A 17,721-nucleotide genomic window follows, 5' to 3' on the forward strand; every position below is an offset into this window, starting at 1 on the left:
ACCACACGCGCAACTAATATTGCCAATATTAACGCATAAAATGTTTTAAATGTATTTTTCATATCTCATATCTTTGAAATGTATTTTTCTTTTCTTTACCACCGTTAGCTTAACTCTCACTTCTTTCTTTACGCGAATGACTAAATCTGTAATTGCCTTGAGAATCATGACACAATGTAACTTGACATTTTGCAATTAGACGGTCAAAAGATTTCTAATTTACATAAAATGGAATGTATTACGAGACAATTATTTATACTGTGTCCTATTTTGTAAAAAATACTACATTTGGGCTAAATCGTGTCAGCCAATTACTCTTCTGTTAACATATTATATCGCACATTTCGATCGATCGCACTTCTTTTAGATACAAATCAACAATTTAAGACTTATCCAATGAATATAAATTTTACAATTTAACGCATGTTTACTTATCCAATTCGCGTAAGAATTGAATATACTATCTTAAACACTATCTGCAGGAAAAGAGAATCAAGTGTCTCGAAAATACCGTCCCATACTGACAAGAAAATTTCGAAATTCAATTTCAAATGTGAAATATCGGAGAACGTAACGTTAAAAAATTGTACTTTGAAGTGCGACGGTTAATTAGAAATTAAAGTACCACGTGCCAACAAGTGAATTTTGAAACGCAACTGCAAATCGAAAGTATAACGAAGTCTCGCGTGCAATGCGCGTATAAACTTAACGTGCCTTGCAAAGTTGCTACCTCATCTGTTTACGATGAAAAAAAAAAGGAAAAAAAATAGAAACAATACCATTCTCTATGATTACGGACGAGGAGTCAAGTGTGGGAAATCTCGCGAGTGGAACATCCGAGATTTTCGAAATTTTGATTTACAATCTCAACGCGAGTCCCTACGACGAAGTCGTGCATTAACAGCGATTATATATGCTGTAATTTCACGTTTAACCCCTACGATATGACTTCGGCTTAACTTGGATCTCTTCCTGTTGGGTTTCTTCGACTTCTTCTTGGACTGGTTTCGAACCACGCGATGCTCCAAATCTTCCACGACTCGTCGGCCTCGACGAAGAATCTCCGTGGGCGGTATTTTTACTGCGACCATTCAATGTTGTTCTGAAAGAAAATGACGATTTATCGATACCCGTAGGCCTGGTGAATTAATCCCTTCAACACGGAGCCATTTCGACATATGGGCGAGATTCGTCTGACCGTGCAGGCAATATTGGACCCAACGTCGGACGCCTTTGGGCGCTCTTAGTACCCAAATAGGTTAATAGAAGTAATAAACGATGCTCATCGATATTTAAAAATCAGAGAATTAATTATGAAAGACCCTCAACTCCTTTAACCGACTCTTACACGTCTTCGTTTGTAATTACTATTCTGAAGGTTTATATTCATTTTATCATTGTTGGCGGGTAATTCACTAGCATGTCGACAGTATTATTGAAAATAGTTTGATTTTATAGCTAGTCGCGAGGCTATTGGCTTGTGTCCAGATTAGTCTTGGTGGTCAAAGCTTATCTAGGCGGAATAAGTGTGTTAAAGATTACTTATTTAATGTTAATTCTAGCTACGTGCTAATTTGTTATTTAGTTATCTTTTAGATATACTTTGGCTTCGAGGTTGTAGATTCTGCAGGACTGTGAGAGGAATCGCGGGATTGGCTGGATCCCACTTGGGCTCTTCTTCTCTTCAGGGCTGCCAAGAGATCATCGTTTGACCTAAACATTTTAAATTCCAGAGAGAAAATGTTTCAGCGCATACAATTGTATGCACGTATAAAAGTTGTTATTTAATTTCGTTCTTCAAATTTCAGAGAGGTCAATTTGTTTTTTTCTTTTTAATGTTTCACCTGAAGGGTCTGACGCCGCCCCTGATCTTCTTTGCAGCTTCGGTCGTGGTCGTAACAATTTCTTCCTGTTCCTGGCCATCTTCAATTTGTTCTTCACTTTCTTCTTCGTCGTCGATCGGCTCCTCGGTGGGTTTTGCGGTCGTCGACGAAGCCTGTAATTGTTTTTTTTTTTTTTTCGAAAGTTAGTCGTCGATAGTAGTACCTCACCTCGGAGAATGGTTTGAAATGAAATAAAAACAAATGTTTTCGGAACAATAAATCAGGAAAGACTCCTTACTACTGGTTTTCGTCCAACAGGAGATCTTCCTCTAGGAGATAGCAGTCCTCCCAATCGACCTGGTGGCCTCGCAGGTGCAGGTGTAACAGGTGCAGGAGCAGGCTCGTCGTCGTAGTCGTATTCTTCCTCGGCAGATCTGCAGACAGCTATTAGACACAACGCTAATACTCTGCAAAAAGAAATTTATGTCAATTAATGAACAGAAGCATTACATTCCTCTCGAAGTTATACGCATATCTGGGGAGATATTATCAAAAATTTTATTCGTCATTTTCTATAAAAAGAGATTGCCATTGCTACTTATAACATCTAAACTCATGGAACATTTCCGAGACCCTGATTAATTAGAGTGGAACCGTCGAGAAAATCAAGTAATCACTAATTTCGTATTCTAAGTATGTTACAAATGTTAGATACAATATAAGAATGGAAGTGAATGCATTGAAATGCAATTAAAAAAAAATAATTGTGGATAATAAGTGAAGCTATTTCTTGCATAGTGCAGTAATTGAACAGGAATAACTGGAAAGCCTAAGATTACGAATTTAAATCCGCAGTTTAAACAATTAGTTTGTTTTACTCCCGAATCTAGTGTACACTTTTTATAAATCGAGGCGACAACGTTCATCGTATGTTCTAATCTGCCGCCACTTTCTAGCGGAAGTGCGGCCACATTTCATAAAAGTATCATTACTTTTACTGCACGGACCGCACAGGAGATACCCGAGGCATACCATATATGTACCATATGGATACCATGATTAGAACCTGCTTGAGTTTGGTAGCCCGTGGAAAGTATAATTTATGCTCTTCTACCTTATTAATAATCAGGCCAATGAATCGAAACATTAACATCCATGCCGTTAACAATTTCAACTTATTTCGTCCACGCAACTATACGTATATACTAACAAATCCCTTTTAATTCTACTCTTGAAATATCAGAATTTTCCAGGAAGTTACTTATAAAACCCCAATTATCTCTACATAACGTTAATAACTTCCTTAATACATCCCCCCACCTCTCGGGACATTTCCCCCAAAATTGACAGCAGTACTCCCCATGTTTTATAAAATAACAGATTTACAATACTTCCCTAGGAATTTCTTTGAAACTTCCACAATTACGTACTATTTGCCCAAGAAAAACAGCCACACTAGAAAATCAGAGTTGTACACATTTAATTTTTATATATACATATTGTCTGGCGTAATGAAAAGAGACCAGGACCATATCTCGGTAGTTACAAGTATTTTTAAAACCACAATTGAATCACTATCTCTCCACATTATCCTAAACAATACAAGTTACTTTCTGATTTGCACGATTTTTGTATTTAGGTGTTGCGATAGTTTAGATAAGTAGTGTATCTCAATTCAAGTCAATATCCGTATATGTATACATCTATATATCCATATCCACGTTCATTGACAGATCCAGCATATTGAAAGGAGACCATATCTCGGTACTTACGAGTATTATTAACATCACAATTGAATAATCTCTCTACTTTATCCTAAACGATACAAGTTAGTCTCTGATTTGCCCAATTCTTGTTTCTAAGTATTGCGATAGTTTTGATAAGCAGTGTATATCAATTCAAGTCATCGATATCTGCGCATATGTATACATCTATATATTCATATCCATGTTTATTGACAGTCTATCCATATCCTGTCAATGCCGCGACACAACTCCAACATCCCTGTCTGAAAATCGATCGCAGCTTCGTCCCGCGGGATAAAATCGGCCTAAAAAATCCACCAAATGGCAGGAAATTCCGATCGAAGCTGCATCGACGAAATCTGGGTAGCTTGCACATGCAATATCGGCACACCAGGTGGATTTTGACCTATGACATTCACGTACGAAACTCACTTTCTCTGCTCGGCACGTGGTGGCAACGTTGCGGGTCCGGCCCGTACGTCCTGCACGTCGCTCGTATGTCGGATCCGTAGCTGCGTGCCACCTCGAAAATGTCAAAAGAGACCGAGATTCTCGATAGAACCCCTCCTCCAGGGGGGAAACGTGGTCGGAATCGATGCCGGATCCCGGAAAGTCTACATTTGCATATCTAGCCTCTACGTGAGATCTAAGCGCGTCTAGTCTGATAACGATGATATTCTCCCGTGGAGATCATATGTACGTGCTTTGTACCTTGATTAATTTGGTTCAAGGACCTCCCTTTATCTCTGCTAGTATACGTACTTGAAGGTGCGTGTACTTGTAGGCGAATCATTTTATTCTCATATTTTACAATATAAATTCCGTGGAGATCACATGTACGTACTTTGTACCTTGATTAATTTGGTTCAAGGACCTCTCTTTATCTCTGCTTTAGTATACGTACTTGAAGGTGCGGGTGCTTGTAGACGAATCTTTTTATTCTCATATTTTACAATATAAATTCCGTGGAGATCATATGTACGTACTTTGTACCTTGATTAATTTGGTTCAAGGACCTCCCTTTATCTCTGCTTTTGTATATGTACTTGAAGGTGTGTGTGCTTGTCGACGAATCTTTTTATTCTGGTATTTTACAATATAAATCCCGTGGAGATCATATGTACGTGCTTTGTACCTTGATTAATTTGGTTCAAGGACCTCTCTTTATCTCTGCTTTAGTATACGCACTTGAAGGTGCGGGTGCTTGTAGACGAATCATTTTATTCTCATATTTTACAATATAAATTCCGTGGAGATCACATGTACGTACTTTGTACCTTGATTAATTTGGTTCAAAGACCTCTCTTTATCTCTGCTTTAGTATACGCACTTGAAGGTTCGTGTGCTTGTAGACGAATTTTCTATTCTGATATTTTACAATATAAACGATTTTTTTAAGTAAACGCGGTAAATTGGCGTGCTATAAAAGGGGTAAGTTCGGAAAGTGAAGGGCATTTTTTACAATGAACTATTATTTGCGTTGCATGTTTGCGTTTTTGTAATAACAATTTTTGTATACGTTTTCGTTAGTGTTAATTTTAGTTTGTTGTTTAGCTTGTTGTAAGTTGATGAATTACGCGCATAATTAACCGAGTTAACTAATCATGAATTAAATTAACGGGCAACTAAGGAAAATTTAAACATTGTTACATCACTGAACCTATACTTAGTTATTATGTACTATGTTTCTGACTTTTTACGATATGTTAATATGGTTCGAGTTACCTTGGATGGCAGTATCGAACTCGAGGTTAATTTTCATCATGTAGGTAATGTATACCTAATTAATGATATATGGATCTTAATTTTCATTTTGGTGATAATAAAACACTTTTCACCTCAACACAAGTGTGTAGCATGGCCAATGAAACAATTATAAAATTGGATAACACTGAAGCGATATTTACTGGTCTAATCTGAATGATTCAATTAACACTTCCTAAACGATAAATATTCAGAAAATATTTATTGACAACAATAGTACATGTTTACCTAAAACAGTTAATACAAGGCCTGATTTCGTCTAGGCAGTATTAATATTTGGTGTCTTACTTTAATTTAAATTCCTTGCATATAGAAGTTTTCTCAAAGAGACCGTAATCTATTCGTTAATTAATTTGGTATTTGTTGCTAATAAGTTAATAATATTCACATAGGGATACATATGTGCAGCAATAAACTATTTTAAACATTTCTGCAATCATTAGATTTTCCGGAGCTTTTACAGCATACCGGAAGGCGAAGGCGATCGATATGCATTATCAACTGCGAAGAAGGTAATAAAATATTATTTAATCTTGCTAAAGATGTAAAGCACCGGAAAATTTACATTCACCGACGTGGAAACGTGCAAGGAAAATCTAAGAACCTACTTTCAATGACTGCATGATTTTCATTAAGAGGATTGTAAATACGTGCTCTGTACGTCAATTAATCTGGTTCAAAGACCTCTATTGTTCTCGGTAACATTGACACATGTTCAGAGGTGCATATATGTATGTAGATAGATTTTATCTAATATTTCTGGAAGTGAAAAATATTTCCTAGTGCCCTTTTAAGAGTTGGTATGCAAAGATCATTAACGGACCCGGAAAATCAATATTCATTACCTCTCAATAATTTTATTATTATATTAAACACGTTACATTTCATTTTAATTTCATTTAAATCTGACAAGCAAGAATATTTGGCACGTGCTCGAAAGCATAATGGGCATATATATAAAACATAATAAAAATTATTTCATTCAGGAACGAGTCACGTGAATGTAATCGCGTGATTCTTGGGAATGTCGTGTATTACTTAATTATTCAAATATCCAGAAATCCCAAGATTGCCGAAACAAAAAGTTTCCAAAACAGCTTATTGAGCACGTGGTGTGTTATTTACGTAATTGTCACGTGGATAGCTCGATTAATACTTATGTAAAACTGCCGAATCTAAAACTCGGACCGTGAATACTGGTTACAGATAAAAAAAAAAAAAAGATGTAAATCCGATTCATTAGTATGAACCAATATTCGCCAGTGAAAGTGGGAATCTGCCTTAAGGATTATTTCTTGTGACAGGCGTAGAAATAGAAAACCGTTCTTGCAACAATGGCGACTTTTACGTAACTTTTCGATCATTACTCGCGTTCACCAATCTCGCCTGCCTCTTTCGGAATTGTTATATTTCACGACAATTATATCCACGCTGCTTGCAAATAAGTATTCGTACTAACTTTTAGTACCATAGACACGTTATGTTATCATATGGGCATTTTTACCGCTGACTTTATAAATAATAAACTTCACTGTATCGATAGTCACTATTCAAAAGCAGAAGGGTACAATCACAGATCCTTCATGTACGGTCCAATTATTCACACCTTTCATTTTCAATTCATTCTAAAATGCACTTAAGGTGAAGTCAAACACGTCGAGGAACTCGATCGACGTCGATAAAGAAGATTTTTCTAAATGCCTACGTTGCCGAAGTTCGTTTTTATATTGACAGCTGTGTCGAATTACATTGAATATTGGACCAAATGGCATACTCCACCTGTCGTTTTCGTACAATAAATATCAAGAAATCGAAGTAAAATGCCAGAAATCCTCTGAATTCATATTTTGTGGGGCCCTAATTGACTGCAGAGGGACACCCTGCGCCATCTGTGATTTCCAGGTCAATTCAATTTTACTCCGAGACCTCGTGTTCCCATCGTTTTAGCATAGAAGCGCATACAACATTTTTTTGGTCTTTATCCCGTTCAAATGCGAGTTTATCGACTACCAAAGTGTTCTAAATTGTTGTAAAATTGTTCTGACCAATTCGTTTCTCATATCAGAGCCTTCGATAATTGTATATTGATCGAAATATACGAGCTCGACGCCATTTTGGTTCTGGTCTGGGCTAAATTAAACAATTTTATCCAAAAATCTAAATTTTGAATGTGTCAGGACACTTCTTAGACGATCAGGAATGATATGTCAAATTTTCGGACAGTTTGGTCTAATACCCTTAAAAAAAAGTGTTGTATTCGAATCGATTGCTTTGAAGGGGGCTTCACTTCACCTGAATCTATCGAATAATTGCCGTACTTGAAGCATTAGTAATTCTCCGAGGTGTAAACTACTCCTCCCTCTCGCTTAATTAGTGCACACTACAATTGAAAACTAAAACGAACCTTCAATTATCAGGAAGTAAATAATTAAAACCAACTGACGAATATGAAACGTCCACTAATACTTCCAATTTTTGTAAATCTATTCAACGAATAATTCCGTGCTTTTTAATTTATCCCCGTAGTTACGTTATTACTTCACTTCTCCTTGGAAATCCATCGCGGGTGGTAATTAATCAAGGTATTTATTGCACGGAACAATAACCGCGATTATAATATCGCAGGTGCTTCACGCCGTTGTAAATCCCAGTCGAGTCTTGCGCAATTGGCGCATCATATCCATTGCACACTTGCACTTGCACGCGTCATATGCTCGGCGCATAATTCCGGGGACTTTCAAGTTGACCCCAATCGAAGGAACGTTCACCGTCAGAAATCGACATCGAACCTGAGGCCAATACGGCAATTTACTCCGTGGGTAAATCAGCCGGGGCAGGCTCGGCTAACTTTTCTGCAAAGTCGAAAAAAAAGGAGGAAGAAAAAAAAATAGTGGCAAAGTAACAAAGTGGTTTATGCCGAGGGAAACGTGCACGCGATTCCGCGCTATTCTGGACGAGATCCGGCTGGGCTCTTTTCCTTTTTTATTTTCCCAAGAATGGCGCGATCTTCGAGCATATTTATCGACTTGAACTTGTTTCCAGTGGGCCCGGTGCTTATCTCCCGACGTTCGACTTTATTAACCCGAGGTCCTGCCTCCGCGGGATAAATCGGACTCCTTTTAAAAAGGAGCAGAGATACGAGGAGCCTTCTTCTTTTCTTTCGCCTTAAAAGTCCTCTCGGCATTCCTCAGGGATGAACGAACGTCCAGAAATAAAAGCCAGGTGAAACGCCGATTAATCGGCCTTATTTTATTAATTTAATAACAATAATTCATTTAGTTTCTTCGATATGGAATGTCAAATTTTTATATCCCTCGAGGTGCGAAGGCATTACTCAGGAATTAGTCCTAATTAATTCGAAGTAAGTTGGATTTAATTTAGGACTTAAATGGAGTAATTATATCAGGTGATATTTCCTGGACAGTAACGAGAATCTAAGAATAAGAAATTATTGGAACATCGATTAATCGTTTTAGGTTTCTTAGACATTTTCTATTTATTAATAAATATTAAAATTAGGTCATCTTCGAGGTATACGGGAATTAGTCTCAAATAATTTCCATTAATTCGAAAAATATTCAATTTAATCTAGAATCTAACCGAAAACAATAATATACAGGTAGGAATACTTTTTGACGTAATTATTAAGAAAAAAGAATTCCTATCTCGAATTATATTATATCACTTAGTGAAAGGGGTATTTAAATTCCAGTATGCGTCATCGTAAAAAGATGTATCGACCTTGTACCTTGAATTTATTGATTCCAATTATGATCGCCTTCTCGATCAATAAATATTTAGGGATCAGTAATATTAAAGAAAATGAATCCTTTCAAACCTGCTGAGCATGTTTTCAATACACAGAAAAAAATTGTATTAGCACTTCACTAACTTAGTGAAACGTAACTCGACGAAACTTCTTAAGTTGGAAAATACTGAAATGCATTCTGTAGATTATAAACAATTTTTCTAACCTTTCCCGTCACCTGACTAAGTGCCCTCTTAAAGTTGGCCTTTAACTAAACCACTTGGTGCAATACAGTTACGTTTACGGTTACAATTGCCGTTACGTCATACTTTCACGCCCCTCGTTTGCGACGAACAATTCTCCTGACACTTCTCGGTACTCTTGAAAAAAATGATTTTCTTTTTTTTCTACTTTTCGCCAAAACTATAGATGGATGCAATACGACTAATTGACACGAACGCCAGTCATCGAGCGTGGTTATGAAAAATGCCTAGAATGCAAAAGTCACTAATTTCAAAAATGTCGCAATTACGACCCATCGAAGAATACCACGTCGACGTCAAAATTCTTTTGAAACTTTCACATTTTCTACTGCGAACATTTAAATGGCATTTCTACCATCAGAGGTTTCACAATTCCGAGGATCAAAGTAGGCGACGAAATTCAAATAACTTATCTATTAATAACTTTCTGTAATGTGAATTTCAAATGAGCTTGAATATTATTCCCAGATTAGCATATCTGTCATACGCTTCGCGATTAAGACAGACACTTGCGAAGGAATCTGTCCACTGTAAATAGGGAGAAATGTTTGTTCACACTTTTTTTCCAGTCTTAATCAATTTTCTTATCATTATCCCCCCGAGTTAGTTCTTTACGTGAAAACTCATTTCGACATTCCATAAAAGCGCGGTGTGTATGGTAACAGTACTTACATTCTAATAAGTGCGTTTACTGTATTTTTCTTATCTGCGGGTAAATATCTATTTGCGGTATCGATCGCAATCGATTTCCTGGTTAAAACCGGACACTAAGTTTGCATAACTAACAGGCACAGGTATACGCGTTATTGCGTTAAGTTACTAAGAGTTTCTACTTCCATATTTTACTTTTTACTAATCTACGATTTCTACCCTTCGGCAGTAACAATTGTTTCGTTGATTCTCTCTCGATTCGTCGAAAGTCAATACAAATGTCCCGCGGTAAGAATAATTCATGAATATCCGTTTGGTAATCAAATGTTAAGAAAATTCAGAAAAGTAATCCTAAATAATGTTATAACATTGAAAGCATTCATTTAATGCTTAGTACATAGTAGTGAGAAGTAAGTATTATTCATTGAATCGGACGTTATGATTTTTTTTAATTCGTCAGTAAATCGTTGTCAGCCACCGAGGTGTCCCCGTAAACTACTATACCGCAATAATTTTAATTATTTTATAAATAAACAAACTAAGGGTGTTGTCTATGTTTTATAATTCTCGTCATTCAATAATTCTCGGTGAAGAATGTGAAATAAAAATGGTTTCTTCTTTGCGCAGATATGCCCAGGTCCTAAGTCCCTTTAATTAATACCGTCTCCCCTAGTAGCATGAAATATTTGTCCTATATTTTCTATACATTTAACGAATATCGTACATTTTGTAAATATTTAGCAGACATTTTAAATATTTGCAAAACGTTTACTTATCCCTATAATATTTATATAATATTAGCTCCATGTTTACATAATATTTTTCTACCAGATATACAAAACATTTCCTTTCATTTTAATACAAGTATTTTTTAAATGTTATCTGCCGAATACATTATAAACGTTTTAAAAATATTTAAAATCAAAATCGCACGTTTTTCTCCCATAATGAAATAGCGGGACGAAAATATTAGAAAAATTTCTCGTGTTTTTTGATACCAAATGAAGTGTTCAATAATAGTCGTGAAGTAAAAAATGTATTTCTATTATGTTAATAAGTTAAAAAATATATCTCTATATGTTTACAAATTATTGAAACTAAATATGTCATTGAGATTTTCAAGAAATATTTCAAATATCTTCGAATGAAATCTACAAGAAATCATAAAAAATCTGTCGCTTGATATGTTTAGCAAAGATTACAAACAAATATTTAGAAAATATTCTATGCTACTAGGGTCGTTTCTTGTACATCTTGTGTAAGTAGATGCACTTCTCAGTGGTCTTATTATTGTTCCCCGGGTACGATTTAGTTGTTTCACATTAGCGACTCGATTGATACAGGTCGTGTCAAATGTTGATGGCCTTGGGTTGCACGTCAGTCATCGAGTGCTGTGGGGATTTGTAAATGGGTTTCGTTTTTTATCTGCATGCTACGTATGCACAGACAGAATTCCATAAAGATCACCGACAACTGTTTCGAAAGCTGCATGGTCCAAGCGAAAATTATTCTTTAATATTTACTGCTAGAATATATTAATTCAATTTTGTATGTAATGCACCAAAGGAGGAGTTACTTCAGATCCAAAGGACTGTTTGAATATTTGTTTCTAATGACACTTTATTTTTTAATTCACAAGTTGAAGTTTGTGTCATATGCTTTTGATCCCCAATGACGAAATAATGCGTCTTCAAAAATTGTGATAAAGTCTATCGGTTACTTTGGAGATAGATGTTTTGAAAAAGCTCCTTCACGGGAGTAACCATTTTGGAAAAGTCCTGAAGTCTCTCCCTTGAAGAAATACGATTTTGACAGATAAGAGGCTTAAAAAGGTGAGGAAAATAATAAAAAGATCGTTCAAATTCTATGTTTAAGAGTATAAGAAAATTCCTAACAATGAATTACAAGAATACCTTGTTCACGTCGAATAACGTCAAAACCCTAAAATCTGTTACACAGTTTGTCTACCTTAAGGTGAAGTGAAATCCCCTTCAAATCAGTCGATTCGAATACAACACTTTTTTTTGAGGGTATTAGACCAAACTGTCCGAAATTTGACACATAACTCCTGAACATCTAAGAAATGTCCTGACACATTCAAAATTTGGATTTTCTAAACAAAATTTTAAGTCATCTCAGACCAGAACCAAAATGGCGTCGGGCTATCATATTTCGATCAATATACAATTATCGAAGGCTCTGATATGAGAAATGAAAGTGTCAGGATAATTTTACGACAATTTAGAACACTCTGGCAATCGATAAACTCGCATTTGAACGGGATAAAGGCAAAAAAAGTGTTGTGTGCGCTTCTATGCCAAAACGATGGGAATACGAGGTCTCGGAGTGAAAATTTAATTGACCTGGAAATTACATATGGCGCAGGGGGTCCCTCTGCAGTCAATTAGGACCCCAGAAAGCATGAATTCAGAGGATTTCTGGAGTTTTACTTCGATTTCTTGATATTTATTGTACGAAAACGACAGGTGGAGTATGCCATTTGGTACAATATCCAATATAATTCGATACAGCTGTCAATATAAAAACGAACGTCGTCAACGTGGGCATTTAGAAAAGTCTTCTTTATCGACGTCGATCAAGTTCCTCGACGTGTTTCACTTCACCTTAAATCCCTGGAATTGAAGTAAAGCGCCACATAATCAAGAATTGATAACACACTAGGATATGTTTTACTAGAAAAGCATTGCTAGGATTCTTGAAGACGGGTAGTCACTTAATATCCCTCGAGTACCTAATTAGGAAAATTTTCGCCGTGGAGAATGAAAAGTGAAGAAGCCCTCGAAGCTCAGTACCGATTTCACTTGATCGATATTGAATTTGCCCACCGGAAGTCTACGCCGGATGCACCGCCAAGAAATCGCCACTCGAAAGTGCAGTGATTTTCAGTAAAACCACTTTCCACTTAGCTCGAACGCCATATGTTTTCTCCCTCGACCATTCACTCTCGATCGGATACCGTTCCCCTCGAGGTAACCGATTAAACGGCTTCCCATATCAATTTAATAATTCCTTATGCTTCCATACCGCCCACAAAAAGCCCACTCCGTATCATCGATCCCCAGCCCGCCTGAACCGCATCTTGATTAATTTCAAAACACCATTGTCGCCGAAAGTTCGCGGAAATTAACGAATCAACATTACCAATACGCACACCAACGCGACGACATACTAGACACAGAAATGTAGAAAGGAATCATCGATTATGATAACCGCAGGAAGAATATTAGAAAGTCGAGGAAGGAACGCCGGAGCTTTCGTAAGACCATCGGCAAACCAGACTGACCACATATAATGATAAACCATAGAAAAATCTAGGAATTGGAGAGAATACAAACACGTTGCGTAACAACCCCGAGTACTTTACGAATCGATAAAACTGAAAGAGGACACATAAAAGATCCGTAGATCGATTCCCAACATTAGATGCACAGACCAACCGCGGCGGAATAACTTCACAAGGGAAGGAGGAATAAAAAAGATCTGCACTGTTAAAACCGTACGTCCACTTTTCACCACCGTTAAGACCACTAAGTGTATCTTAATCGTTAAAGAATTTTGGAATTCGGCATCGAAGTTCGACCGGTAGAACGGGGAAGGAAATTTTCGAAAGGGAAGGGACCATTTTTCCTTTCGCTTTTTTACTCCTTATCATTAACCCTTTGAACACTGAGAGATATCGACATATGGGCGAAATTCGTCTGACCGTGCAGGCAATATTGGACCAAACGTCGGGCGTCTTTAGGCGCTCTTAGTAGTCAAAGGGTTAAGTTAGGTACTTCTTTTGTTTATTGGAATACAGGGGAGGGTTATATTCGTCGTTGGGGATGGAAATGTCGATCGGTACTCACGTGAAGAGCGTAAGTTTCATGGTGTAATGCGCTTCTGGGGTCAGGGCGAAGTCGGGTCCTCTGGGGCGGAAGTGGTCCCTGGGCCGGAAGCGGACGAGAAGAGACGATTAAGAGGAGGTGGAAGAAGGAAGGCACCACCACTGCAAACGCGGAGGCTGTGTACTTTGGAGTGCCGAGCGGAGTTTCCCCTCCTCGCTATATATATGGCACTCTCACTCTGCCACGAGGACGCAGATACGTGCACGCACACGCACGCCTGAGCGGCTGTGTGCATGTATCCGTCTCCGTTAGGTGCACTTAAGTTCCTGTGGGACTTGAACGGGACGAATGCACCTTTCGGTCATTTTTACCGGGAAAAAATTCCATTTCTTCAACCTTTTTTAATAGGGTTCACGGTTAGTCCGATATCCAACCGGCAAAGACCGAATTTTGATTTAATGACGGGGATTTAATTTAAATGCTTTTGTCGAGAATCTTAATCCTTTGGCTGCTAAGAGCGCCCGACGTTTGGTCCAATATTGCCTGCACGGTCAGACGAATTTCGCCCATATGTCAAAATCGCTTCGTGTTCAAAGGGTTAAGGGAATGTGAAAGTGGCATCCGAAAGTTCAATCGTTCATAAAACTTTTCTACGAACTGGGTGTCTCAAATTATTTCATTCTTTAAAACGTTAATATGGAGACCCTAAGGTAGGTTCCCAAACTCGCGAAATTACATTTTTTATAAACTGTTTTTGAAATACCTATAAACAAATTTGAAAAGAATTTAAATTTCATGAGTTTCAGGACCTTCCTTGTAGTCTCCCTATTCACGTTGTAACGTTTCAAACTATTCGGTAAACCGAGTTGGGAGAAAAGTTATATAAACAAAACCTCTTCGATGCCACTTTCACATCACCTTAAGAACAAAATTTGGTGCGTGACCACGCGGATTGAACTTGAAAATTATAGAGAATTGTTACATATTAATAGTTCTTAATTATTCTTAATTATTTTCAATTAGAATTTCCTGAAATGCTCTTACGTGGTGGTACCGGTTGTTTAAAACATCATGATTTATATTTCCTTTTTTTACACAAATTGCCCTAATACTAATACACAAAGGTGAATGTGAAGGGAAATTAACTGTAAAAAAAGCATTGCGCTTTACGAAATGGATTCCTCTCGTGATATGCGAATTTACACGTACTAATGTGCTATAAGAAGCTTCAATTGAAAATAATCATTTGGTGTGTTATTTCGTGTCAGGAATGAATGAAATATAATTAATGATAGCATTTTATGTTCTTTTTGAGGAGTCTGGGGAAATACGTCTTTTTTTTTATTATTTAAAGAATGAATTATGAGAAATTACGAAAGTCTATGTGGATTTTTCCTCAAAAACTGTACTTGGATATGATAATTAGAAAATTGGATTAAATTGAGAATACTGGTGAAGTTTCATGTGTTATTTCATTCTGTTTTTTACGTTACCATTTACTGTCGATAGACTTATACCCGGTTCAGTTAATGACAAGGCTACGGGTAGACTTGTTCTGTATTTATTGCCTGAAAAGGAGATTGTCATTAAAGCAAATATATTAGCATTACAGAATCACTTTTCTTGCCCCATTTCCCAGTCATTACGTTCTTAGACATTAATGACCGAAGCGTTTTCTTTTCCCGCAGTGCAGATGTGTTAAAGCGAATTCTGGGGGCAAGACTTTAATTCCGCAAGGTTTTCTATAGATTCAGGTTTTTTATGTTTGTTTGCAAAAAATCTTGACCGATATTTTGAGCGGCTAGAATAATTAAAGAACTCCGGCAAAATGTTTCGGTGAAGACTGCTAACAAGAGTGCAGATTCTTTTGGAGTTTAAAAATATAAAACGAATCACTTAACGGCGGATAATTACAGTAATTATATGTTATATTTTACCTGGATTTCCGTGTTACGCCCTGTATACGGGAAAGAACGTTTAGCTTTGTTGTAGTACGTATAACTGTCAAACAACGGCAGAATTCATTCCGGTTACTTTAAAAAGACGTATTGTACTTTCTGCACGTGTTTCCTCGATATACCTTATACAGTTTTTGTACTTTGTTAACGTCGCTTCAGTTGTTCATAAACTTCAATAGCGTTGAGATTGAGTACAGTGATATCATCCGACTTGTTTGCAAATATTTTATACATCTTTAATACGTTAATAAAAAATTTGCTTAACAGGTTCGTACAAACCTGTAATTCGATCTTTAAAGTGAAACAATTACCAATATTACACCTTCTAACCTGTAATTCAAGGTTTAAAAATATTAATAATTATATGCCTTATTTACTAAATAATCTTGTATCAAAACTATTTCAAGTACATGCTCAATCATGTACGCTTTCCGTATATTAGGAAACGTTTACCAATCAATTAATACATTATTGCTTAACCGGATTAGCTTTGTCTACAATGAATAACCATATATCCTTGTATTTAATTTATAAAGTACATACTTTGAAGCACTAATGGCACTGCCGCATCCGAGATAAGCGTCGAAGGCTGGAGATTTCAACGACGGCATCGAAGGTGCGCGTCTTTAACAAATTACGTGTATACGTATACGTACATAAGAGAAGTTAATAATCATCCGTCATACAGTTGGGTATACTCGTAACGACAATCAGCAATTACTTTAATCGGCGTATAAGCTTTACAATATCTTAAGCAATTAACTTACAACCAAGTTCAAGAATTTAATCCCCTCGAAGGTGCGCGTCCTTAACAAATTACGTGTATACATATATGTACATAACAGTATAATTACTTTAATCGGCCTATGAGCTTTACAATATCTTAAGCAATTAATTTAAAGCCAAGTTCAAGAATTTAATCCCCCCTCGTAAAACTCGCTGCCGACTCGTTATCAAATTGGATTGTTAATAAAGGAAGATGGAGACATTCTAACGGGGACGAAAAGCATTAGATCGGCCGTAAGCAGTGAAAGTCTCTTGTAACTGGCTGAAGGCAAGAATGCCACCTCCAGAGTCCATCGTGTCCGATAATTTATTTCGTTTTGAATTATGCAAAAGAAAAGGGGAAGAAAAAGGAATACCCTCACACATGTACGAACGAGTACCACATACGCGGATCGATCGCTCGTAATTCACCGGGCTTGAATGGTGAGGAGAAAATAGAAAAAAAAGTCCCCGTTAAAAAGACGACGTTGGTGATAGTACATTCATTACCTCGTAAGGACGAGGTGAAGTGTCCCGTTGTTAACTCTTACCTCTCGCGATTGATTATACAATGGGTAATTCTAATTACTCCCGTGACTCATCCACTGAGCAAAAGCTATTTGCGGCACCGAGAGTGCCGAGAGGTTGTAGGACCAAATTGGTGCCTATTATTCAGAATTTCGTCATTTTTACTTAGTGTCTTTTTCTTCTTTTTTTTTCTTAACGTAGCATGTTTTATGGAATAAAAAAGAGTACGCCTGCTAGAGGAGCCAAACCTTTAAGACCGCAGAATCGAAATCGACGATTCTGCAGGGAGCTGCTTCAGTGTGAAAGTCATCGGGATGCAACTCTTCGGCAACCGTTCGGTACTGTCTCTTCTGACCTTTTGTTGAGAGCTCTCAGGTCCTGAACAACGATTTCGAAATCCTGGGACTGACAATAGGTCCCCGGATCTGCCTTAAATTAAAATCAATGATAGAAGAAACCGCGAAATAAAAAAGAACACTCTTATTTTCATTCAAGAAGCAACACGGATTTGGTCCCGAAAATCAACGGTCAGTTGTTAACATAAATAAAAAGATGTATACATCCACATTAATTACTCGCCATAAACAATGATTTCGAAATCCTGGGACCGACAATAGGTCCCCGGACC

The 17,721-nt window shown here is 37.1% G+C and overlaps 1 protein-coding gene across 1 annotated transcript; it reads right to left on the bottom strand.

Annotated features, from left to right (window-relative positions):
- Positions 1-592: 592 nt before the first annotated feature.
- Positions 593-14,421, bottom strand: LOC105702837 (transcriptional regulator Myc-A). The gene is made up of 5 exons (XM_012430726.2): positions 13,864-14,421; positions 2,122-2,290; positions 1,845-1,996; positions 1,603-1,713; positions 593-1,102 (listed from the first exon to the last, which is right to left on the bottom strand). The coding sequence occupies exons 1-5, from the start codon at positions 13,881-13,883 to the stop codon at positions 931-933; spliced, it is 624 nt and encodes a 207-aa protein (XP_012286149.1). The 5' UTR covers positions 13,884-14,421; the 3' UTR covers positions 593-930.
- Between the last annotated feature and the right edge of the window lie 3,300 nt (positions 14,422-17,721).

Source organism: Orussus abietinus, unplaced genomic scaffold (assembly GCF_000612105.2).
Source record: "Orussus abietinus isolate OABI.00-Male unplaced genomic scaffold, Oabi_2.0 scaffold409, whole genome shotgun sequence".
Lineage (NCBI taxonomy): Eukaryota > Metazoa > Arthropoda > Insecta > Hymenoptera > Orussidae > Orussus > Orussus abietinus.

Bases quoted from the DNA above. Each gene is read 5' to 3' on its own strand.
- LOC105702837 (XM_012430726.2), bottom strand. From the start codon at position 13,883: ATGAAACTTACGCTCTTCAC. The intron at 2,291-13,863 runs GTGAGTACCGAT...TTCTTTTTGCAG, and splicing joins ATGAAACTTACGCTCTTCAC to AGTATTAGCGTTGTGTCTAA. The intron at 1,103-1,602 runs GTATATCTAAAA...ATTTTCTTTCAG, and splicing joins TCTACAACCTCGAAGCCAAA to AACAACATTGAATGGTCGCA.